At 43.3% G+C, this 19,840-nt stretch overlaps 1 protein-coding gene across 1 annotated transcript in view; it reads right to left on the bottom strand.

Annotated features, from left to right (window-relative positions):
* Positions 1–15,954, bottom strand: part of EMB (embigin) — a 66,104-nt gene extending 50,150 nt beyond the window's left edge. The window contains exons 1-3 of the mRNA XM_045285245.1: positions 15,858–15,954; positions 15,336–15,767; positions 1,088–1,177 (exon numbers count right to left, since the gene is read on the bottom strand). Of these exons, the coding sequence (XP_045141180.1) occupies positions 1,088–1,177; positions 15,336–15,767; positions 15,858–15,954 (619 nt within the window). The remainder of the gene's footprint in view (positions 1–1,087; positions 1,178–15,335; positions 15,768–15,857) is intronic.
* Positions 15,955–19,840: the final 3,886 nt, after the last annotated feature.

Raw genomic sequence — 19,840 nt, 5'->3', positions numbered from 1 at the left:
ACCAATATTGAAATTAGCCATAGCAGGAGGGTAAAGGGAAGGTTGGGGAAGATAGGAGGAACTGATCACATGATCTACCTATAACCCCCTCCCAGGAGAATGGACAACAGAAAAGTAGGTGAAGGGAGACATCGGTCAGCATAAGACATGAAAAAATATTAATAATTTATAAATTACCAGTGAGGGAGGGAGGATCAGGGAAGGAGGGGGAAAAATGAAGAGCTGATAACAAGGGATCACGTAGAAAGAAAATGTTTTGAGAATGATGATGGCAACATATGTACAAATGTGCTTGACAAAATGGATGGATGGATGTATGGAATTGTGATAAGGGTTGTAGGAGCCCCCAATAAAATGATTTTTTTTAAAAAGCAATGATTTAAGCGTATTTGTACATATGTTGCCATCATCATTTCCAAAACATTTTGTACTTGAGTCCTTGGTATCAGCTCCTCTTTTGATGTGTGGAATGTTATAAGAGCTGTAAGAGTCCCCAATAAAATGATTCCAAAAAAAAGAAATGATTTAATAACTTACTTAACATTTTTCCACTCTATTGTAATAGTTATTAAAATGTGTTAACTCTGATTGTTTTTGCAACACTGAAATCCAAAACCTTGAAGGATGAAATGGTATTTTCATCCAGAGCTCAGTTTTCTGCTGGAGTACTTTGCTTGTTTTCCTATGGCTCTGTCATTAACTCATTCACTGTCATTCATTTTCTCTGGCTCTTCCAAGAAACAAATGGGAGGAGAATTCTCCTCCCAATGCAGAGAGATCACATTGGATGCACAAGCATGAATTGATGAAAACATCAGAGCTTCTGCACACTACCACAATCCTCCCCTTCTCAGGTGCCCCCTCTCCTCTAGAACCTTTCATAGCACCACCAGATCAGAGAAGCTGCTTTCTTCATGCACTTGGAACACTGGATTCCCATCATGCAATATTGGAACTGTATAAGGAACTGGCACTTCTCCTGCAAAACTAGAAGTAGGACAGTAGTAGCCCAATTTAAAAAAGAGAATAGAAAAAAAAGAAAGCAACGTATTTTGGCATTGTATTATTTTAAACATGATGCATTTACCCGTCAGTGATATGTTAAAAGCTTCCAAGGAAAGGTTAGAATATTTTGCCATCATTTCTTCTCTGGCAGGTAGACTTGTAAATGATGAATCTGCAAAGAAAGAGAACATGAAATGACATATTTATACCAAGACTTCAGGAGCCTTGGTGTCAGAGTGGGTTGTGCTTTGGGCTGCTAACCGCAACGTCAGCAGTTACAAATCACGGCGTATCTGTGTGAGAAAGACAGGGCTTTCTCTTCCTGGAAGAGTTACATCCTCAGAAACCCACAATAGAAGTTCTACCTTGTGCTGATAAGGTCACTATGAGTTAGAATCGAGTTGATGGCAATGAGTTGAGTTTGTTTGTTTGTTTGTTTGTTTGACCAATATCTAAGGGCTATCAAAAGCCAGTTTGCAACAATTACAAAGCGTTAGGATACTGTTAATGAAAAAAAAATGTTTTCCAAAGCTTCCATTAGCAGAGTCATATACTCCAAGATTTCAGAATATATGAGATTATCAGGAATGACCAGACCCTATAGAAGAACATCATGCAAGGTAAATTAGAGGGTCGGTGAAAACGAGGAAACCCCTCAACAAGTTGGGTTGGCACAGTTACATTGTGCACAGAGTCACTATACATTAGAAGCAACGTGATGGCACCGAATCATGACAACATTTATTAGAATCAAATTTTCAACTTTTGTCTATGCTTTTTTGAACTCAAAATCCCTATAGATTTAACATCAAGTGAGTTTTTCTCAGCTGTTACACTTTGCCAAGTATCTGCAGCACAAGGTCGCACAGTGAGATTTCTACTCCCTTCTTTTATTAAGAAGGAGCCCTGGTGGTGTAGTGGGCTACCCACTGAACTGCTAACCACAAGGTCCGTGGTTTGAAACCACCAAGTGCTCCATGGGAGAAAGATGAGGCTGATGTCTTGGAAATCTAAAGGTGCAGCTCTACCTTGTCCTATCGGGCCATTGTGAGTCAGATTTGGCTTGTTGACAGTGAGTTTGGTTTGGAGTTTTGGTCCTTTTCTTAGGAGTATAAAAAAAATGTTATCAAAGTCAGCAATCCATTTTCTTACTTTACAATTCATGCAGTTTTTACAAATATTGCCTAATTGGAAGAAGAAGGGGAAAAAAGAGAAAGGTCTACATAGCCAGAATCCAACTGCCTGGTAGGCTGGGTTCCAAAGATTAATAGTCCAAATCCTGCACTGGAAGTTGGAATGTGCCATTCTCATCGAAGAACTCCATACAACTGAAAACATGCCTAAAGCATCCTATTACTCTCCGACAGTGACTCTCCAGTAAGGCACAGCCTGAGCTTCCCTTTGGGCTACCAGAAACACAAACCTTGCTTCTACCCATGTCCAATGTTCATTCATTCATGCCTGAACTCACTTGTGAACGCTCACTATCCCTCTAGCACACTGCACCTATACCCGAGGGGCTCATGTATGTGATAAAATTCTATTCTTTTCTTTTTTCATTTTGAGCATAGCTCATCTAGAGGCTATTTGAAAGAGAAAACATAACAGTAGGTCAAAACAGATGGTATTCACTTCTGGATCAGAAGTCAGGAGGGGACACATCGGGAGGAAAAGCCCATTGTATCAGGGATTCTGCCTGTCATTGCTGATGTAATGAGGAGGCTTGGTGACATAGTGGTTACATATTAGGCTGCTAACCACAAGGTTGGCAGTTTGAAAATCCACAGGGGCAGTTGTACCATGTTCTCAATGTTTGGGATCATTCTCAGTGAATGGGATCACTCTCAATGAATGGTTCTCAATGAATGGGATCATTGCAGTGGCCCCAAGAGGGCGCTACTGTCCACTGAAAAGGAAACCCTACCATAAGAGGCTGTTCCTTGTTTACAGTAGTACAAAGTCCAGTCTTTTTCCCTCAGAACTGCTGTTGGTTTCGAACTGCCAACCGGGCAGATTGCAGCCCAATTCGTATAACCACTACACCACCAGGGCTCCTGAAAGGAATAAGGGGAGAAGGAAAACAAGTTCCCAGAGCAAGGTAGTTTGAGAAAATAATTCCAGAATATGGCAGCTGTGATGACCATTTCCAATCAGCAGCTGACATATTCAGAATAAAATCAGACGTCTGTTAACCAGATACCAGTTGTGCCTAACTCCAAATGCCCTTTAAATTGTGACTCAGAGCATTCTCATTTCTACTGAACTCTGTCCACTGACATTTTCAATGATTCAAGGGCATGTATAACTTCGTAATCTCTGTCTTGGGACAAGCCCGTTTAAAAGGCAATACACAAAAATGCCTTGAATGGAAGAGCAGCGCAATCGGCCACCAGAAGGTGATAGAAGCGCAAAAGTTGAGAGGCTCTTTGTTTAGCCAAGATCATGTTTAACAACAGCAAAAATTAAATAAATAAATAAATAAGTGAGAGTCCAAACCTTATTGCACTCAGTAAAAGGACAGCTGGCAAGAGGCTGATTCAGCTAACTTTGGTATTAAAGGAAATTGGCAGGAGATCTAGGCAGATGCAGTTTGAAAACTTCCCTGAAAGGATTAGGCTGAATCACAAAAAAACAGCACAAAATGGAGTGACAGAAATGCTGTGTTCTACGCTGCTACTGGGGGATTCAAACTGCAATCCATCCAGCTCTTTGACAATGATTTCACCACCTGAGACTTCATTTCATAAGAAAGGTTCAGAGAAGTTGTGTAAATAATGAATGATGGTGCCAAGATCATAACTCACATTCCTTGGGCTATTATAGTCCCCCTTTCTTAATCGATGCTGGAACATTTCCAACGGGCATTCTTTTACAGGTTGTGGCAAAAATGCCAACCCAAAAGAGTAGCGACCTTGAGTAGTTTTTCTATGGATTTGAAGGGCTTTTCCCCTCTCTCTTCAGAAAAGACCAGGCATGAAGGCATTACATCAAAAGGACTAGGATTTTAAAAAAAGGAAAAAGAAAAAGGACTGGGATTCTCAGTTATGCCTACTAAATAGCCTTGATGTCAGTATTTTTCACATATTACCTTTTAAAATACATTTCTGGAAGTGATTTTTAATTTAGGCTACTGGCATTTGCAAATGAAGAAAAATGTGCTCTAATTTCCACTTAAAATGAAAGCAACATTTGTAATGTGGACTGCCAAAAGAACAAACAAATCTGTATTGGAAGAAGTACAGCCAAAATGCTCTTTAGAGAAAAGGACGCAAGCCTCCGTCTCCTGCACTTTGGCTGTGGTCAGGAGAAAGCAGTTCCTGGAGGACACCAGGCTTGGTCAAGGAGAGGAGCAGGACACCAGGGAAGGCCCTCACGGACGTGGACTGACCTCATGGTGCGAGCACAGGAACAACTGTGAGGACGGTGCGGGCCGACAGTGTCTCCTCTGTTGTGCATAGAGGATCACTGTGGGGTGGAACAAACTTGACAGCACCTTGCAACAACAATAATATCCAGACGACATTTAGTTAAAGTAAGGAAAGTACAAAGAATGTACCCTACGTGCCGTGAGTGTGAAGATTGGCTTTTACTTAAATCAGAATTGAATACAAATAGATTTCTGATTAATCATAATAAACATTCTCTCTAATCTTCAAAATGTTCTCTTGAACTTAAAAGTTTTGGAAGTTTGGCTTTGTTTTAAAGAAAAGGATAAGACAAAGGGCTTATTAAAATAAATGTTCTCTCTCACACACATTTTCTACTGACATAGATGGAATATAAATATCAAAACAGATAGCTTAAATTATTTCAACAAATTCTCATTTTATCATTGTTACTCAGCATTATAAATATGCATCTCTGTTGGAGAAATTCAATGGCCAATAAAAAGTTTTAAAACTCAAACTATATGTTTCCATAATGTAACATTTATCTATAACAATGAAGTCCCGTGACAAATTATAAAAGTTATTTAATAAACCGTAATACGGGTGAACTGTAGCATTAAAACTAATCACCAAGTATCATTTGCTTATGGACAATACACTTGGAGTTCTATTTCTGGACTGTAGGAATATAATACTCCAATCCTACACCTTGTGGACAGAGCCCTCGGGCCACCTTGATTACCTAGCCGACTGATAACCGAAAGGTCAGCAGTTCAAATTCAACAGACACTCCCTGAGAGAAAGAGGGCATTCTACTCCAGTAAAGTGAGTCTCAGAAACGCAGAGGGCCACTTCTACCCTATCCTTTCTGGTCACTGTGAGTATGAGCTCGAGGCAATAAATGGATGGCAATAAATGTAGTTTGGTTTGGGTAAATCTTTTGGCTAAATATAGTAGCAAGATGAAGAGAGAGATTCAAATTACCTTGATTCTAGAAAACTCTATGTCGGAGAGAAAGAGTTTTTTAACAGCTGAGTTCATGTTGCCTGTGGGTCCTGAAAGGCAGTGTGACAGTGTAATAATGTGTCAACAACTGAGGTAAGATTCTCGGAAAGCACTGATGGCAGAAAAGAAAGATAGTTTGTCAAGAAAATAAACTCCTGATGGGGGCTATGTACAAATCAGACCTTGTAAAGTAGGTACGGAGAACAGCCCAGAGAGGGAATATTTATATCGTTTAATGATGTGGTAAATATTGATCAAGAAAATTACTTATAAACTAGTTAAAACACACACACACAATGACAAGAGTAACAGGAACTTTTAAATAGTCTTGTAAAATTATTTTTAAAACTTAGATAGGACTACAAAAAGATTTCTCTTTCCTATAAAATGGACAGTTTGCGATAAAATCCATCTTGAAGGGCAATGTGAAAACGCTTGGGTTATAAATGTCTTCATCATAAATTTTGGATTTATAGGAGTTTCTTGAGGTATTTAACTAATGACATTTGTGATACAGTTCTTATACAGTGAAATATGTCTGAATAGGATTTCTACTCTTTATAAAACACAGTGTGTTTTGCTTACTTTTTTAAATTGTTGAACCGCCAGGTTATTCTTTGAAAGTCCTTAGATTTTGTTCAGTGGTTCTCCACTGAGGGCGACTTCCTCCTTCCGGGAACACATGACAACGTCTGTGGACATGTCTGGGGAGGTGAGGTGGTTCAGGCCACTAGCTAGTAAATAGAGGCCAGGGACACTGAGATACACCTTACAAAGCACAGGCCCTCTGGCCCCAACAAAGTGTTCTCTCGTCCCAAAGGTCAACAATGCCAAAGTTGAGAAGCCCTGATTTAGCCCAACAAATACACAACTCAGCTCTGATCCTCATAGATCCAAAAATCAAGCCAGTCACCACAGTCCGCACAACTCGTGGTGATGTCATGGGGGTCAGAGTAGAAGTGTGCAACAACACAGAGTTCTCAGTGATTGTGATTGGCCTCAGTGATTGTGATTGGCAGATCTTCAGGCCTTTCTCCCAAGGCACTTCGGGGTGGATTTATCTATATGTTGATTCTTTAAAGCAATGATTTTTAATCATATTCAAATGGTCATGTGCTCTAAGGTCCTGTACCATATGATTTGAAGTGTTGTTGTTGTGTGATTGAGTCGGTTCTGACTCATAGAGACCCTGTGTCAACAGAGTGAAACAGCGCCCAGCCCTGTACTGTCCTCCACTCTTGCTGCCATGGTGCCAATCCACCTAGTTAGAGGTTTCGTCGTTTTCACTGCCCGCTCCTTTACCAAGCATAATGTCCTTTTCTAGGAACAGGTCTCTCCTGACAAGATGTCCAAAGTACGTAAGACCCAGTCTCACCATCCTGGCCTCCAGGGTGCACTCTGGCCGCATTTTTTCCAAGGCAGACTTGTTGGCTCTTTAGGCACTGTATGGGGCATTATAAATAATTATTTGGAATGGGATATCTTTGTCACAAAAGCCACAATAAATTTAAAGTGCTGCTGTTACCTGAAAAGAATAAAAACATCTTTAAAGGTGTTTCCCATTCCTATGGAGTCCCAGATGGTGCAATCTGTTAATCCCTCTTGCTGCTCCGGCTCCAGACCCCCCACAGGCACCTTGAAAGAAGCACCTAGTGACCAACTTCCAGAAAAACAATCCCCAGAAACAGAGCAGCACACTTGCACTCTGATGAGCACTGGGGCGGGCCTCTGTCAGAACGACCCAAGAGCAACTGCCTTGTTTTTCCGTTGATTATTGCTTTTGTTAACAATGCACTGTTTAACATCAATGTTAGGCAGGGGTCCGGGCAATGTTTCACTGGGAGCAAGAAGCGCTTGTTTTTACCTAACCTTGTGTGATGTTTTCCTTTCTTTGTCAGCGTGTGTCCTCAGTTGTTCATTTTGAAGGCTGGCGTTTTATTGTGAAATACGGGCGTCCAACTATAAGAAAGTTAGCTTCAAACAACGATGACTTAGGACTAGTACAAATGGCCTCACTACATCATTTGTTCCTGTTTCAGAGCAAGACCTTTGGAGACAGCACCTGAGTACATAACTTCATGAGCAGTCTTCCTCCATCAGAGGGGTTTAATGTCTATGCCAACTCAAGCTTTCTCGAAGAGTTGACCTCATTCTTTTTGTTTCTTTTCCAAACAATCTCAAACTAACAGAAAAGTTTCAAGTGCGCCAGAGCAAAGGACTCCCTCCCCCTCAAAACTATTTGAGAATTAATTGCTGGCCAGAGGATCCGTTATTCTCCAAGATATTACTGCACCTCTCCTACAACCCAGGGCACACTCACACACATAATCTCAATATTACCTTTAAAACTCAGAAGTTAGCATTTACACTTTACCATCTCATGCCCATAAATAGGCCCTGGGATATCCTTTACATCAAAAGGTTCCAGCACAAAATGGCACGTTGCTGTGAGTGGCCACATTTTGGTCCTCTGTCTCCCCACAGCTGCAGTCTCCGCTGAGGCTGCGGATCCAGGCTGGCCGTAGGGATACGATAACATTATAGAGGGCCCACATCTTTGGCAGGAGTATCTCACAGATGATGCTGTATCCTCCTTGTACCCTATCAGAGGCGCACAATCGCCATTTCTCTATGGGTGGTTATCACTTAGAGCGTTAAAGTGGTCTGTCAACCAGGCTTCTTCACTGTAAGGTGGTTCTTTTGTCCCTTGGCACAAGTCAGAGTTTTGTGGGACGTTACTTTGAAACTACATGATCTTTTGTACTGAATCAGACGCTGCACTGTTTCTTTTCATGAATTTGCTATAGCACAAATCCCTTCTTTATTCATAGGACTATGATCTGAGAGTGTCACTATTTCTTCTTATACTCCGGTTTTCTCATACTTGTCTAGTGGGACCTTCAACTGGCTGCTGTATCCTGCTGATGCGACCTATCGCTTTGGGGGCTTTCACTGGTTTCTGGCTCAACCTGCATCTGCTTCATTTTATACTTCCCATGTGTCAGCCCAGCCTTGAAATCAGCCATTTCTCCAAGAAGTCTCAGTTCCTTTGAGCAAAGAAGGGTGTTCAGAATTTAAGAGCTAGGTACTAAGTTATTTTCATGGCCTGGGAAGCCGCTGTTCCTTCCCACCTAAAAACATACCTGCACAGGCATCCAAATATGAAACACGTATGTATATATCAAACTCAAAATCACTGCCAATGAGTCTATGCTGACTCACAACAAATCTATAGGGCAGGGGAGAACTGTGTCTGAATGTAAATGTGTATAAGCTACTGATATATGAGGGTAACCCAAGAGATATTACCACAAAGTCATAGAAACTTTTCTTAAACAATATCATAATGTGAAGCTACTGTTTCTTCACCAATCCTCCCTCTAGGATCATAGATGCCCAAACTTATTTGGTCTACTGACCCCTTTATAGAAAAAAAAATACTCGGCGCCCACCCCCTATTAAAAATGTTTGGTTTATAGCCCATAATCCAAGATAATGTGTAGGTATCTGCTTTTTCAGTGCCGCTCGGGGGAGCTGGTGTTTCCCACTTTGGGAGACACTGAAAGTTTCTGAATGTGGTCTTTCCACCTCTCTAACTAACCCTTCCCGAAGAATTCTGCACCTTTACTTCACACCACCTCAGAGAGGCAGCTTTGGCATCTTCAAAGCATCCTTTAAACATTCCTTTAAAACTTTCTTTGGCAGCAGATGGTGTAAGATATGAAAATAATAATTTATAATTTATCAAGGGGTCACAGGGGTGGGAGAGTGGAGAAAGGAGGGAAAAAAGAGGGCTGATACCAAAGGCTCAAGTAGAAAGAAAATATTTTGAAAATGATGATGGCAACATATGTACAAATGTGCTTGATACAATTGATGTATGGATCCTTACAAAAGCCCTAAGAATCCCCAATAAAATGATTTATAAAAATAACAACAACAAAATAATAAAATAAAATAACAATAATAATAAAATGTTCTTTGATTTTGAGGATCAAAAAGACATTTAAAGGGACAAGATAAGATCAAGGCTGTAGGGTAGATGGGGTTATGTCTCCCAAGGAAATTCTTATAAGACAGCCCTAGCAATTCTCAAAATACATGCTTTGTTATGATAGAAAGAAAGTCCTTGCCACATTTTTTTGGTCTTTCTTTCCTCTCCTGTATAATTTTCCAGGAGCCTTAGTGGCATAGTGCAGGCCTGTTAGTGTAGGAGTTAGGCATCAGGCTGCTAACCACAAATCAGCAGTTCAAAACCATCAACCACTCCACGGGAGAAACACAAGATTTTTCTACTCCTGAAAAGAGCAGGTAGCGTCTCCCGTAACGCTCATAAAAAAAGATACCATCTCAGAACCCCACCAGGGCAGTTCTACCCTGTCTGATAGGATTGGTATGAGGACAAATCAGCTGGATGGCAGTGAGTTAAGGTAGCAGTTCAAGACCACCAGCTACTTTGCCAGAGACAGTTGAAGGCCCTCCACTCCCGGAAAGATGTCCAGCTTTATAAACCGTAGGTGGGGTCACTGTGAGTCAAAATCGATTCAATGGCTGTAGGTTTACTTTGGTGTTGTTTTCAATTTTCTTAAAACTTCTTGAGAATAACCCCACGTGATGGAAAAAACCTGTCAAGATGAACCATTTGGAATCAGAAACAATGAGTTGCTATAGCCTTCTGAGCTGACTTTGATGCCTTGATTTCATGCTATATCCAGCTTAAAAATGGTTGTTTTATACGGGGCTGCATTACTGTAAACTTGTTGCAAAGCTTCAGTGTTTTGTGAAAATGTCTACTTGAGTTTTGTAGCAGTTTTATATTTCCCCTTACCTCAAAATTGCTTGGGCTTTTTTTCTCCCTCTGTGACTCAATAAGTATCCTTTTTTCCTTTTTCTTTTGAAGGAGTCCATGGTTCAGAGAGATATGGCTAAACATGTTTTCTTAGAAAGAACACATATGAACTGCAACCCCAGTAGTAATGCTTTTTACCTTAGCCCCATATATCTAATACCTGTAACTATACACACACGTTCACATTTCTATTATCTGGAATCTAGATAACTCAGATTCTAGAGTACTCATCTACAGTCATGATACCACCAATTATAATCCAACATCACAAGGTTTACATGAGCACCCTCCTCTTCATTGCTTTGACAGCAAAATCCCTAGGTGCTATGATCCTTACTACCCACCCAACTTACTGCCATGGGGTCAATTCTGACTTATAACAACCCTGCCCAGGGTTTCTGAGGCTGTCGATCTTGACAGGGGAAGACAGCTTCCTCTTTGTCCTGTGGAGTGGTTGGTGGGCTTGAAGCACTAACATTTCAGTTAGCAGTCTAATCTTTCATGACAGTGACCTCTGGGCTCCTTTTATTCTTACAGGATGATTTGTTTTGTCAGTGTTCCTGTAAGTGAGTAACCGTCCATTGTCACTACCAAGTCTGCTGTCCAAGATATGGATCCCTGCCCCTGCCAGGCTCCTACCACCTGTGCTGGTTTGCCCTGAAGCATGAGTACCCTCCCCGGGCTGACTGACATCTAGCATGGGGTCAGGCGTCCACTTCAGAGAAAACCTGTCATAGTGCCCAGCTGAGACCCTGAAGGAGTACCCATTTCACCACATGTCAGCTCAAGACTATCAAGTGAAAAGTCTCACCCCCCACCCCCTGTCTCCCACTTACAGGATTAAATGATTCAACAAAGAAGGCAAGGAGACCTTGAAGAGTCCGCTAGATGAAATTTGAACCAAACTTTATATCATGAAATGCCAATGTGATGATCACATTAGGGTGGAAATTGGATGCCTCAGCTGTAACTCTACGAAAAGTATGCTTAATCTATTCCTTTAAACAATTTAAATGTCTATTTGTGGATTTTTAAAAAAGGCAAACTGCTGGAGTTTTCTTCTTAGGCATACACTAATATAATACCAGGCTTACATAGATGTTTGTAAAATTGTTTCAACAAGTATCTACTGCTGAGCAGTCTGGGGTAGGGGTCTCCTGGCAGAGGGAGTTGATCAAGGAAGCCTATGAGGGGGCTTCCAAAACACTGTGGGAAAATGTCATTAAAATGGAATGGAATGTTTTCCAGACTCTTTTTGAAACCCCTTCCTATAAGCCCTGTCAACTAAAAGTTAAAATGTTCACCTCAAATGACTCAATGTAAGCCTCACCCAAGAGATATGGCCGACCTATTATTCTCCCAATTTGTTTCACGTCTTGGCGATAAAAGGATGTTTAGAGAGTGCCATGTATTTCACACTTCTCCATTACAAAGATATTCTGCAGTTCTCATTTAACCAAAATAGCCTGAAAGGATCAAGAAGAGTTTCTGAGCCTATCTTTATTCCAGGACTCCATTCCTTTCAGCTCAAATCAAATAGGCAGATTCACACTGTGCTCTCTGCCCGTGCGGCCAAAAATTCCAAAGATAGGTACACTCAGAGAGAGAGCGCTGGGTACTGCATGAAAGCTCTGAAGTAGGATTAGCCAATGTAAAATTTCCTGCTCTACTGCTTAATTATGTATACTTGGGCAATTACTCAAGCTTTTTAAACTCAGAAAGTCAAGGATAATAAAAGGGAACCCATAAGGCTATCAAGTCCTTAGGGTACTGCCTGTCACATTGTGTAATAAAGTAAACATATTATACCGATTTTTATAAGTAACATTTGGCTGAGTCTTAACTTGTAGAATCACCTCTCTCTGAGCAGCAAAAAGGACCTAAACAGAAAATACCCAGGGCAGTTCCCAACATCCTTTAGCAGGATCGAAAGAGCCGCTATAATCACGGGCTCAGAGACAGCAATGCTCATGAAAGAGGTGCAGCAGCAAGCAGTTGTGGCGCACAGGGTCACTGAGAGAGAACAGACGGCCCTGAACAACATCCTTGAACTAGAAAGGAAATTTAGTATCACAGAGATCAATACAATCCAAAAACTTGGCTGATGTTGCCTAGCAATCTTTAATTCTCCCTTAAAACCAGATGCTATCTTCATGCCTGTGTATGGCATGCTATCCTCTAATGTTGGCAGACACGAAGCTATAAAGACAGGATTTATCATAAGCATGTATAGCTACCTGCTGCTCCAGTTCCCATATTCTCATTTACACCTTCTATGTGCTCCTGGAGGTGAAAGAGGGGGTGCAGGGGGTGGGGGGAAGCCTGCTGATCTGCATGCAGAAGACTACAGCCACTGACAATCCCATCAAGCAGCTCTACTGACACACATAGGCTGACAAAATTGGAGTCAACTCCTCCTCAACTGGTTTGGTTTGGGGTTTTGAGGTCTAGTTTATGTATATCCTGTTTTTGCTTTTTCTATTTTCTTCTTAGAAATCTGCTCTGGGCATCAACTGCCACTCCTGAGATCGGTGTCACTTTAGAGCAGCTGTTTTCAACCAGGGGTGCACAGAGAATCACGTGGTTCGGGTCTTTGAAAACTACTAAGAATCAGGTTGAATCCCAGACCAATTCAATGAAAATTTCTGAGGACGAGGGCCCAGACTTCATGAATTATGCAAAGTCCTCCTAATATTTCCAACATGTAGCCAAATGGAGAATCCAAATGCTAGAACTAACCCAGAATGCACTGGTCCTCGTGGCTGCAATATTCTGATTTCATTTGGAAGAGTCAAAGGTGCCCTGGTGGAGCCATAGTTTAAGGGTTTGGCTGCTAGTAGAGAGGATGGAGTTTCAAACCCAGCTCTTGGCTCTATGGGAGATAAGACCTGGAGATAGGTTCGTAAAAAGATTACAGCCAAGAAAACGCCATGGGGGAGAGTCTCTCCTGTCACTTGGGGGTCACTGGTTCAGAATCCACTTCATGGCCCACACCAACATGGTAGATGAACACAGAGCAGCCAGGGAGAACCAGAGCAGGGCAAATGTCCATGGCAATTCTCTGTAAGAGGCACGAAGAGAGGGGAGATATGATGCGAGGAATGGGGAACCTGTTAAAAATGGAAGCAACCCCATAGTGAATGATGGGGGAAGTGCGGAGTGGAGACCCAAAGCTCATTTGTAGGCCACTGGAGATCCCCTTGCAGAGGGGTCTCGGGGAGGAGACGGGCCAGACAGAGTGTGATGTAGCAACGATGAAAAATACAACTTTCCTCTAGTTCCTAAATGCTTCCTCCCTCCCCCCACTATCATGATCTGAATTCTACCTTGCAAGTCTGGCTAGACCAGAGGATGTACACTGGTACAGATAGGAACTGGAAACACAGGGAATCCAGGGCGGATGAACCCTTCAGGACCAGTGGTGTGAGTGTAGAGGGTGGGTTGGAAAGAGGGAACCGATTACAAGGATCTATATGTGACCTCCTCCCTGGGGGACGGACAACAGAAAAGTGGGTGAAGGAAGACGTCGGACAGGGCAGCATATGACAAAATAAACAATTTATAAATTATCAAGGGCTCATGAGGGAGGTGGGGTGGGGATGGAGGGGGAAAAATGAGGACCTGATGCCAGGGGCTTAAGTGGAGAGCAAATGTTTTGAGAATGACGAGGGCAATGAATGTCCAAATGTGCTTAACACAATTGATGTATGTATGGATTGTGATAAGAGTCGTATGAGCCCCTAATAAAACGATTTAAAAAAATGGAAGCGGCCCAAAATGTTTTGTCTAATTGGTGAACTAGGCCTTTTTAAGGGCTTTATTTTTAAAAAATAATAATCTTATGCTTCGATGACCATCCCTCCCTTATGATCCCTCTCAGGCACTCATTGCATTCAGTCCATTCTGACTCCTCGCACCACTCTAGGACACGCAGAACTGCCCCGAGGGGTTCCAAGAGGATCATTCTTCACAGGAGTAAGGATCTAAGCGCCGTTGGGTTACTAGAATAAGTGCCTACGACGTTGAACAGGTTGTATAGAACAATGTCCTCATTTTAGTTACTGGTGGCCAACGTTCGCCAGCTTGAGAAGTGTGCCCTTCAATGCTGTTAATTGGCTGCTAACTCTGAAATGTGTGACACAAGAACTTTCACTAGAATGGAATACTTTCAACAGAAAAACACTCTTACCCGCTTCATAAAACAAACCAAACTCACTGCCATCAAGTCGATGCGGTCACAACCCCACAGAACAGGGTGGAACTGCCCCCGCGGGGTTCTGAGGCTGAAACTGGTGATGGGAGGAGAAAACTGTCTTTCTCCCGTGGAGCAGCTGGTGGTTTCGACCCGAGACCTTGTGGATCCGCAGCCCAACACATACACACTGTACCACCAGGGCTCCCAGTTAAGAAACAGGTCAAGGTAAAACGACCAATTTGGTGCCATTTGGTCTGTGAAAGTGTCTTAAACAACCACTACAAACAGTGTGTTTCATAATGTAAGTAAACAAACACACACACACACACATTATCCTATGAGTCCTGCAGGTTTTGATAATTTGGTTATTTTGTTGTTGTTATGAGGTTGTTTCAACTCAGCTCTTAAAGAAAAAAAAAAACACCCCATATCTTCAAAACCAACCCACCGGCCAGGAAGGAAAAAGAAGCTGCTATCTGAGCTTTATTAATAATTCAAGGGAAGTGAATTGGCCTCCAGGCGAGTGGCTTTCAGACATCATGCCCCATTCTTAGATCAGCAGTCTCCGCCTTGCTCCCACCCCCACCCACTCACCTACTTCCAGATCCTTTTAAAGAACCCCCTGTACTGTCCCCACTCCCATCACTGCCCTCTTGCAGGGCACCCTTCCCTCCAGATTCACCCACGGGCGCAGCGGCGCCCAGCTGCCCCATCCTTCGGCTTAGGTAACTCAGATTTACCCAGTGGGAGGAGGCCCGGGCCGCTGCTCCGCACCAGCCTTCACCCACAGGCCGGCGCCTCTCCCCACGGGCCCCCCAGGGAGAGCGACGCCCTCCGCCCCTGCGTCCCCATCTCTCCACTCCCCCTCGCCCCCCCACTGCGGCCCTCGTACCCATCACACCTGGCGAGGGCGAGGTGCTGTCTGCCCAGCTCCGGCGCGCCGCTGCCAGGAGGCACAGGAGGAAAACACGCAGGGGCGGCGGTGCCCGGAGCCCCGGGAGACTGGGGAGGGCGCACATGCTGCCGCGGGTGCCTGGTGGTCCTCGGAGAAGGCTGGAGCCTGGGTTCGTGGCCGTCGGAGCCGAGTCCCGCACGCACTGGCTGGCGGCCCGCCGTCTGCGGCCGGCGTAGGTGCGGGGGGCAGGACCCCAGAGGCGGCGGGGTGGGAGGGGCGGAGCCCGGCCGCCTCCCGCGACGAGCGCTCCTCCCTGGAGCCCGGCCGCCACTCGCTGCGGGCCCGGCCCCGCCCAGGACCCCTCTGGGCCCAGGCCCAGGCCCAGCTGGATGCGCCTGCAAAGATACAGGAGGCGGTGGCTCGCCTGCCCTTGGGGGGCAGGAGAAACACTGTGACCAACGTGTTTATCTTGGGGCGCTCTCTGCTCCGCAGGGACCTGAGCAGGGCCCGCTCAGTTACTTTGATGACAATTTCCCGACCTGCTGGGACAACTGTACGAAGCAGGTTTATTTTTGCACGGTGGTAAGGCGCTGCCCACCTGCCCTACAACTCGCATGTCTCTTCCTTGATTGTGTATAGCCATCTAATGCAGTCGCCCCTCCCGTCTCTGAAGACTTAGCCGGTTCGCTCCGGAATAAAGATTCAGAATCCCAAGGCCCCTTAGGGTGTGTAATTTTATTTTCCTTGTCTTTGGTTAACTTGCCATGACATGCGTTTTTAAGGAATCACCTACGTAAGACTCAGAAAGGCAACCTGCTGAAAGGAGTTGCTGTGTAAAACCCCCTGTCAAACTCAGCGCTGTATATCAATAGGATCACTCTCCTGAACTAGCAAGGAGACTTGAAGTGCCCAGTGCGCCGGGCCAAAGAAAATAACTGGAAACTAGCGCTTTATCTGGGAAGGGACGAGGAATCCACATTATAACATAAAGCAATAGTAAGATTGGATGATTCTTCAGGATGTTATTACTCACTAAAGCGGTTTTTAAACAATATTCTAGACATCAGTTTTTCAGGCTGCCTAAGTGGATTGAGACCCTTGTGAGTTCCCACTGTCCATAGGCATGGAATGTGGACCACCCTAATATCAGACAACCAAAAAAACCCTCACTGCCATCGGGTCAATTTTGACTCATGGTGATCCTTTAGGCTTAGGACAAGGTAGAACAGCTTCTATGGGTTTCTGAGACCGCAACTTTTCACTAAAATCAAAATCCTCATCTGTCTCCTGCAGACGGCCTGGTGGCTTTGAACTGCTAACCTCAGAGTTAGCAGCCCAATGCAATATCGGACAAACAGCACTGTAAAGCAATTCTTAGCAGTTGTACGTATACTGGAATGTAATAACTTGTCATCGGATCTCCCTTTAAACCCACTTTCAATCAATTCTAAAATTTTAATATCCTTTACTTTTTCTTTGATTGTGACCTTTGTTATCTATGATTATTGTTGCTGGGTCCTACCTTTTTGTTTATTTGGGTGTTTGTTTTTTCTGTACAGGGAAGCCAGGTTGGGTGGATTTATGGAGACAGTAACTGAAATAATAGTTACCTGGGGGCAGGGAAAGGGAGGGTGGGGGAAATGGGGAGTCAACAATAGTGGGTACGAGGAGAAAGAAAATGTTCTTTGCACACCTTTCTTAATATGAGTGAACTTTGGAATTGTATGATATGTTAATTAGAGCTCAAGAAAACTAATTCTTAAAAGTTTAAATATGTTTTGTGAGTTTCCCCCCTCCCCCCCACCGCTCCCCACACACCCCCAAAACCCCACCACACACACACACCATCGTTAGATCGGAAATTTTGGGTTTGTTACTCATGCTTTGAAAATATTTAAGTGTCATTAAAAGCAAGAGGAAAAAAATTATAGGAGCAAATTTTGAAAATTTTCAAATTTTGAAAAATACTGACTAAACAGGAACTCTGACTTCACCCAGGAGTGGTTTATGTTTCACTGGTATATATTATCAAGATCTTGCTCTTTTTTCAATCTAATGTTATGACGCAAACCTCAGAACAATATGTCAACTTTTAAAATTGGCATTCATAGTATAGGGGTGACTGCAGTTCACTGAAGAATATTTCCATATCCCTCTTCCTGCCTTCAGGTTGATTCTGACTCATCGCACCCCAGTATAGAACACAGTAGGACTGCTCTTTGGGGTTTCCAAGACTAGAAACAGGCTCTTTTCTCTGAGTGCAGCTATTGGTGGATTTGAACCATCAACTTCGCCAACCGCTTAACTAAACATTTAATCATAATAATCAAAATGTAAAACCTTACTGCCGTCGTGTCAACTCTGAATCACAGAGACCCTAGGGGTTGAGTAAAACTACCCCTTGGGATTTCCCAGATTTTAAATCTTTATAGGAGAAGCTCTTGTGGCATAATGGTTATGTGTTGGGCTGCTAACAGCAAGGTCCAGAGTTCAGAAACCACCAGTGGCCTCACTGGAACAAGTCAAGGCTTACAACTCGCATGAAAGGTACAGTTTTCAGAAATTCACACGGCAGTTCTACCCTGCCCTATAGGTCACCATGAGTCAGCATAGACTCAATGACAGTGAGTTGGTTTCTGTTGTTAAGTCTTTATGGGAGTAGACAGCCTCCTCTGAATTCGAACTATTAACCTGGTGCTTAGCAGCATAGTGTGTAGACTACTATGCCACCAGGGTTCCTTAAGCAATATTGCCGAGCCAAAGCCAAACTCACTGCCTTGGAGTGGATGCCAATGCATAGTGACTTCGTAAGACAGGGTAGAACTAACTACCAGAGTGCACTTCCAAGTCTGTAACTATAGGAGTGTAGACCCAGAGCGTGGCTTCTAGTTTTGAAATGCTGACCTTGAAATTAGCAGCCCAGTGGGTAACTACCACACACACAGCACAAGGGCTCCTCTATGCAATATTATATGCCTACTAATTGCCAATCACTGGGTACAGTCTTATGAATTGGAATAAGGTTTGTTCTTGGTACCCAAAAATAGGCCTCATATTCCCCAGGATATTATGCATAAATTAACCTGCAGAGTTCTGTATCTTTGAACGACAAATCTGAAAAAAAAAACTTTCAGTCAGAAAAATTATGATGATGATAATGACACAATGAAAATAGTTATACTAAACATTTTATTCTATGACCTCTTGGCACCATAGCCCTTGTCACTAAACCCAAATCTTCTCAGCTGTGCTTTGCATCTTGTTCTAACACTGACTGCAAACATTCCCTTCTGAGGTAGTTAGTTTATTGTGCCAACCTGGCCGATAAACACATATGGGGTTAATTGAAGGGCAGAGGGATAAATGGCTCCATGAACCTCGCCTTTCTAGTTCTCAGGTCTCTTGCTTTGTGATGGTCGCACCAGCGTGCAGCTGCCTTAGCAGTTCCCTGCTTCAGCTTGCAAGGCTCATTTCCTGCAAGACATCCCAAAGGAGAAGCCACATGGACCTAGCTCTATGCAGCCCTGGGGGCTGGAGCAGCTGTGTGGAGACCCAGCCAGCGCTAAGATGCTTACACATTCACTGACTCGGCTTTCCTACTGCAGTCAGCATCATTGCATCTGTTTTGTGAGATGGAGGAGGACTTTGTGGATTGGTGTTGGGCATATGGGTTAATGGGTTAATGTTGGACTTGTGGGCTTGGGCAGCACTGGGTTGGGATGCTTTCTTGATGTGCACTTATCCTTTATATAAAACTCTCTCTTATACATGAGTTTCTGTGGATTTGTTTCTTTAAAGTACCCAGACTAACACACCTTCCTTCTGAAGACTTTTAACACAAGCCTTTATCAGAAAAACGGACCTCTGACTGACCTTTAAAGCCCTATCAGCCCTATATCTTCAAGTACAAATTCACCTTTCTTAAATGAGCTGGCATTTTAAAAAGGAAACATTCTTTTTTTTAAAAAAAAAAAAAAGAAGAAATATTCTTTTCCGTTGAATCTCCCTGTTTTATGAACAGGAACAACGGACTTACTCAATCAAGTTTGGATTCATTCCCACTGTCCCTGTCATTTGCTTTCACTATTTGAACCAAAGAACTTGAGAACGAAAGGGAATTCTTGTTTGGGTCAGCATTTGTCAATGTTTCTTTCCTCGTTGTTGCTGCTTTCTTTTCAGATCGTTGGTGCTTTGTGCTCGTATAACCGCTCCACTGTTTCAAAGGTTCCATATCCTTCGCCATCAGCTTACACACGTGCTCTCCTATCCATATGTTCTCCTGCGCTTCCTGTTCCAAATGGGCATTTTCCTCCATATTGAATTCAATATGGCCACACATGTTTTGATGTGCTCCTTGTGTTACCTGTCTTCAAATCTGGGTGATCTCTGACTGCTTGGCTTTATTGAAGGTTGCAGAGGTGATGCTACCTCGGGAGTTTTCAGGTCCAGATGGAAAGAGCTTCCACCTCCTTTCTGTTGAGCTCTCACCCGGAGAAGACAGC

The sequence above is a fragment of the Echinops telfairi genome, unplaced genomic scaffold, assembly GCF_000313985.2.
Source record: "Echinops telfairi isolate 266 unplaced genomic scaffold, ASM31398v2 ScPeMD7_7469;HRSCAF=8507_1, whole genome shotgun sequence".
Lineage (NCBI taxonomy): Eukaryota > Metazoa > Chordata > Mammalia > Afrosoricida > Tenrecidae > Echinops > Echinops telfairi.
Note: the sequence above shows the minus strand (reverse complement) of the source record. Positions and strands in the feature narration are given on the sequence as shown.